General features: G+C 39.7%; 1 protein-coding gene across 1 annotated transcript in view; it reads left to right on the forward strand.

Annotated features, from left to right (window-relative positions):
• HRASLS (HRAS like suppressor) overlaps positions 1 to 4,544 on the forward strand; it is a 16,443-nt gene extending 11,899 nt beyond the window's left edge. The window contains exons 3-4 of the mRNA XM_018567539.1: positions 553 to 821; positions 4,300 to 4,544. Of these exons, the coding sequence (XP_018423041.1) occupies positions 553 to 821; positions 4,300 to 4,401 (371 nt within the window). The 3' untranslated portion in view covers positions 4,402 to 4,544. The remainder of the gene's footprint in view (positions 1 to 552; positions 822 to 4,299) is intronic.
• The last annotated feature ends 2,237 nt before the right edge of the window (positions 4,545 to 6,781 follow it).

Raw genomic sequence — 6,781 nt, forward strand, 5'->3', positions numbered from 1 at the left:
CACACACACACACACACACACACACACACAGTATCACTCACCTTGCTTTGTTCCCCAGAATGCAAAATTAATTAGTGCAAAGAAGATTAGGGATTAAAGTGGCTAGTCCACTGGCATTTACCCAACACTGAAACATCTACTATGAGTGCATCTGGTTTTACTTGAATTTTATTATTAAAAGGAAAACAACATACGGTCAAGGGCATGACCATTTTTTTGTACATGTGTTATTCTTCTTTGAACAATTGCTTTTGCATGCCTTTATTTGATAGGATGGTATATGAGAACACCTTGCACAAAACTAAAATCTGGATTGTTTAATTTACATACACTGACCAAATTTCAAATAATAGAGAGACAATCCTCATTGACTAGGTCCTGCCATATTAAATGTGAAATACAGCACATCCCTTTCCAAGGGAACCATGGATAACAGAAAGCATGCACAGGCTTTGGTGGCTACCATCCACCTTGATAGTGACTAGTGTTTTTTTATTAACTCATAGATAGGTCCTGCACTGTATAACAAGGACATGTCTATTTCACTTGCAGAAGAGACAACTCCTGCTTCATTTTCAAGTGCAAAGTCTGTCTTCAGTAGAAAAGCCCTTGTAAAGATGCAGCTTCTGAAGGACGTGGTGGGAACTGACACTTACAAAGTGAATAATAAGTATGACGATAAATACACACCACTTCCAGCTGAAGAAATTATCCAGCGGGCAGAAAATCTTATTGGACAAGAAATTTCTTATGACCTATTGGGGAATAATTGTGAGCATTTTGTGACACTAATTCGCTATGGAGAAGGTGTGTCTGACCAGGTAATGTACCACTGTCTTGTCACAAACATAAAGTACATGGTTTGACAAGTTTGGTGTGGAGCAACTTAAGTAGTCTGCACAGAGCCCTGACCCCCAACCCTACTCAGCAACCTTGGGAAGACTTGGAACAGCTAGCCAAGTCTTCTCATGCAACATCAAAACCTGACCTCAGTATTGCTTTTTTGGTTGGATGGGCATAATTTTCCACAGACACGTTTTATAATCCTGTGAAAAGCCTTTCCAGAAGACAGTAGCTGCAAAGGTGGAGGGCACCTCCATATTAATGCCCATTGACGTGTGTCCACTAACTTTTGGCTTTATAGCGTTTATGACTGTTTAACCACTTGCTGACCGGGGTGTTAAACCTCCTACCTATCCAGGTAATTTTTTAATATTCAGCGCTGTGGTACTTTGACAGACCTTTATTCGATCATGCAATGCTGTACTAAAATTACATTTATACAATTTTTTTGGGACATATAGAGCTTTCTTTTGGTGATATTTAATCACCACTGGGGTTTTTAATGTGTACTATATAATAAAATAAGTTCCAAAAATTTTGAAAAAATAAACTGTTTTCCCTACTTTATGTTATAAAACATTTACCATTACCCAATTTTTTTGGGAAAATATTAAAGACGGGGTCACGTCGGGTAAATAGACACCAAACAAGCCGAACCTCAAAATTGCATGCGCACGAGAAATAAAAAAAAAACTACCATGCCTAAAATTGGCCATAGGTGACGCTTTAAAAGCTTTACTACTCATCCGTTTAGTCTTATCAGTGATTACTGGCCGTATTATTGCTTATTATTGCCTATTATAGAGATTAGCACTCTCACTGCGACGTTTGTGGCGATATGTAACATGTGTGGCGTAATCTGGGGAGGACATGGGGAGGACCCCCTGGCAAAGCACCTGTTCCCCATGTTGATGAGGACAAGGGCCTCTTCCCCAGAACCCTGGCCCGGTGGTTGTGGGGGCTTATGTGAATCTGGGTGCCCCCTTTCAAAAAGGGAGCACCCAGATCTTGCCCCCCCTCGTGAATGAGTAAGTAGTAGTTGTTACCCCTACTCATTCACCAAATAACAGTAAAATAGTAAATAAAAACACCACACCTTGCTCAAAAGTCCTTTTTTTGAAAAAAAATCACAATACAGTTGTTGACAATCCCTTTAATAAAAAAAAGTCCAGTGATGTAATCCCAAGGTCAATTACGTCACCCAGCAATGTAGATCCTCATCAATCACGATGGATGATGGCAGCCGACTCGCCGAAAGAAAAATTCCCCGCCGCCACAGACAAACCCAACAAACTTTCAACGCTAACGACAGCTCTGCTCGCGAATGTAAACAAAGGGGCGGAAGAAGTCATGACATCACAGGACATGCTCCGCCCCTATGAAAAAAATTCCGTTAGGGGACAGAGATCTGTTACGGAATGTAAACAAATACCAGACCTTAAGAGTCTGGTATGAATTTTGAGGGGGACCCCATGCTTTTTTCTTTTTTGGGATTGTCTAAGCCCTTTCAAATAATTTCCAAAAATTCGGATGCATCCAAATTTTCAGTACCGCAAAATTCAGATTAATTTAAATTTGTTATGTTTTCCATTTGGAAATTTGGATGCATCTGAAAGTACGAATATGCCAATATGCATCCGAATTTCAATTTGGAACAAAACGAATTGTGCATGTCTAGTGGCTCCATTGCTCCTCCATAAACTTAAGCCATCCTGAGACAGGAAGTGTGTTACTGGCTGGACCATCAAGTGAAAATAAAAGGAAAAAAAGCCTGGAAAAAAAATGCAGCAACTACATTTAGTAAGCTGCAATATATTCATATATTTTTGTTTTTGGGTTTAGATATGCTTTACGGGCTTGTTCACACCAATTCCAGTGCATTCCAGCACTGTTAGTAACTGGAACGCACTGGATAATATAATTACAGCTTCCACTGCACTATGTTTTGCAATCGCACCGCACCACAGGCAATGCCGTGCCATGCTTTCTGATGCGGGCATTCGCACTGCAGGGCGGGAGGTGTGGCTGCAGTCAGGGGGACACCCCTTGTGTCGTCATTGCGCATGCGAGTGACGTCACCTAGCGTATACGCGATGACGTCACCGCCTGCTGGCGCGCATCTTGGTGATGGACGCCGGCAGAGAGAGGAAGGGACGTTCACCCGGCGTGATGAGGTATGCCGTCAGGTGCCCTGCTCTCTCCTGACACTGTCGGGCTCTCGGTCCATGATTGAGTGCCCGACTTTTTAGAGGAGGTGACACCAAAATGACTGTGAGTCATTTTGGTGTCACCACTGCAATGGTGTCATCCGGGTGTGGGCCGCACCCCCCGCACTCCCCTTGTGACGCCACTGACTGCAGTGCCATTGACCCGAATGCACCATCATGCCCGCAAACGCCCCAGAATGTAGGCGGGTACACGGGTGACATTCAGATTATATATGTGCTGTTTTCACTAATACCATCATGTAGTAGAGATCAATTAATTACAAGATGAGATAAGGTTTATTAATTGGTATTATTCACTTGCATGTTTATTTAATATATATTTAATTCTTTTTTTCACTCTATGATATAAATCACTTATGTGTTTTAAAGATTACATTATCACAATGAAATATTGAAACAAAATCGCACGTAAGAGATTTCAACCAAGCGCAACATACTAGTTCACATCTGATCACACTGATACACATTGTTGCAGCTGGAACTTTAATTTAATTTAATTTTATTCACCTTCCTAGCGCAGTCAATTTTGGATAAGCCCCAGAATGTAGGGAAGCAGTAATTATGTGATACGGTGGGGGTGATTTACTAACCTAAACACACGCACGCACCAGGTGCGTGTGATTTTCACACAGCAAAACGTATTTATCAACCAAAAAGTCTCTAAAAGCATATTTCCACTAATGCCATATATGGAAAAATCATGCACATGATGCATATATAATGCTGCTTCACAGTTTAGACAAAAATGGTTAGCTCATGCATTTACATTCCTGCATTCATCAACGCAAGCAACACAACATAGAGCTAATTTACACAACATCACCTTGTAATTCATGCTTGGCTTTGCACAACACACCTGCTGGGTGTGTACACACTACAAAGGTGTTTAGATTCCACCCATAGATCATGCTGGGAGGGAACACACTACAGAGGTGTATACATGTTCGTGGTGTAATTATAAGGTTAGTAAATCAACCCCAGTGTGTTCCAACCATGCTGATACAATCTGGAATTGGTGTGAACAAGCCCCAAGAAGTGCACAGTGACTGAGGATGTCATTTGTTTTTTTCTTTTGAAATGGAGGACCAGGGGTAGAATTAAATAAGAAGTATGACATCAAAGCTATTCTTTTCAGCCTATAAATAATCTCTAATTCAGTTCTGAGATATACAGTACACTGTATATACATGTTCTTATATATTCTTTGCATCTGTGGTTTGTCTTACAGGCAAACAGAGCTATAAGTGCTATTGGATTTGTAACAGCAGCTGCTGGAGCTTTCTCACTTCTTGGAATGTTTCACAACAAATCAAGGCAAGGACAATACTGATGAAGAACAAAATGACCTGTATTGTAATAGCTGCAATCAAAAGACTGGGACAAAAAACAACCATTTTTACCTTTGTACAGATTCAGAATACAGCATTGCTGAAAATAGCATGAAAAAAAGGCTGCCGTCAACTAAAAACACACATTGTTCTAACCTGAATCTAATGCATGACTGATTCTTTTTTTTTTTTCATTTTAAGCTCTGCCATTCATGGCTTAAAGTAAGACACTACCTTTAAATGATTCTGACATTGTAAGGCAGATCATTGAGAAAATGTATTTGATAAATAGTATTTATCACCTGTACTTTCTGTAAGCTTGTACTATTCTATCCATTGCTCTCAGTATGTGATATCCAAATTAGTTTTTGCCATTGACGAACAGTAAGAACATGGAATGTTTTGTATAAGTGAGGAGTAATCAAGTGACTGGGTCAAATGACAAATGGAAAAGAGATGTTTTAAAACACTATATGAAACCTCAAACCATATGCAGACAATGTATTACCTCCAGGACACTTGGCAAATTATCCAGTGATGTAGTAGTAGGTGGACAGGTTTTTCCTCTGATCTGGATTCAGCTTGGTCTCACCTGTGTATTTCAGCTATGTGACCACCTGGAGGGCCATTGGATGTTCCCATCTCATTAAGAGCAATTATGTTACAAATACATCTGGATTGAAATGTGAAATGTGGGATGGTAAAAGACAACTTTTTTGATCTTTGTCTTGGATGAATTGCTGGAGGGATCCAATTGGTTATGGAGGGCAACACCTCTTGTTGTGCCTTAAGAGCATTGAGCAGAGTGAATTATTAAGGTAGCATTAAACTCTGAAACCTTTTTCAATAATGTATCCAGATCAAACAAATGTACATTGCCCAGCAAAGTATTTCAATTTTGGCCTGCACATACAGTCACCATGTTTCCAAACTGGCTCCAACTTCCCTGAACTTCCTATCTAGTACAAGATCACAAGGCACAGAGTCCCTACCAGCTGTCCATCTACTGGCTCGGAGAAGGGAGAAGAGAGGATTGAGGAAGAAGGAGCAGGGGAGTGGATTGGCTTGCTTTGCTTGTGTGTTTGTGGAGATGCACACAGCTTATTAGCACACATAAGGGTGGCTCCGTGGGACCCTACCAGGGAAAGGATCCACCCTAAGGGCCTGTTCACACGACGTCCGTTTTCTGTGCTGACCTGATCCGTACGCTCATGCACTAAAAATGCATCCTAATGTATCCCTATGTGTTTGATGGGCTACAGTTCTCACGTGCGTTCAGGTTACGACAGAAAAAATACTGCATTCACATTTTGTACGGTAAGGAAATGGACCGGAAAAGCAAAACATGTCAAAAACACATTTAAAACGCACTGCACTGCAGCTAACATACTGACAGCAGCAAAAAAATAATTTTATTTTTTTTTAATTTTTGGAACGCATCAAAAACGCGGCCAAACACATAGCACCGCGTCTGCAGATCCGCACCTGATCAGGACCTGAAAATCATGTGAACAGGGCCTAAAACAGGATATCAGGGCTAGTGCTCAGGGAACAAGCTGATTCTGCTTTTAAAGATTAAGGAGCAGTGTCCATTTTAAGTGATTTATTCACCATTTTATATGGCTTACAAAGCCTTTTGATTTACTATCACTTTAATGTGTGCTTTATCAAGGATTGCACAATGGGAATCTACCTTATGAAATATTGGACAGAACATAATAATATAAGACAGTACATAATGATATAAGACTCACAGACATGTCATATATAACTTAATATTGTTGTGTGTTTATATTTGGCTATACTGCAACTGCACTTGTGCACAATATACTAAACCTTGATATTTTTAAAATAACTGGAAACAATCAGGAAACATGCAAAGCAAGAGGTTACTTTATACAATACAATACTTTATACAATACAATATACAATACTGCCAAAATCAAACACCAGCTAAAGAAATAGTTACATATGTTCATTATTTCTTTTTTAAGTTACATTGATTTGTAATTCATTTTCACAAGGATACTTGCATTTGTTTTTATACGATCACGGTGATAAGCATATTAAATATATTTGGATTAAAATATCTTGAACCTTAATGCAACAAATAAAGGTCATTTTGCCACATTGTAGCCAATGAAAGTTACATTTCTGTAGATGTAAGATGTTTTTTGTGTCTCTTAAAAGCATATCTTAAAATAGGGAGACCTTGTGCAAATGCTGCATTCCACCCAATGTTCATGTAAACAGAGTTGAGCTCTTTAAATTGCAGCCGTAGGAATGGGAAGGGAAACCGTAGTGTATTTTCAGTGATCACAAAGTTTCTATTGTATTTACTTTAATGTAAATTTTGATGTGACTTTCACACACCCCCCCCCC

This window comes from Nanorana parkeri, unplaced genomic scaffold (assembly GCF_000935625.1).
Source record: "Nanorana parkeri isolate BGI_ZX_2015 unplaced genomic scaffold, ASM93562v1 scaffold29, whole genome shotgun sequence".
In the NCBI taxonomy this organism is placed as follows: domain Eukaryota; kingdom Metazoa; phylum Chordata; class Amphibia; order Anura; family Dicroglossidae; genus Nanorana; species Nanorana parkeri.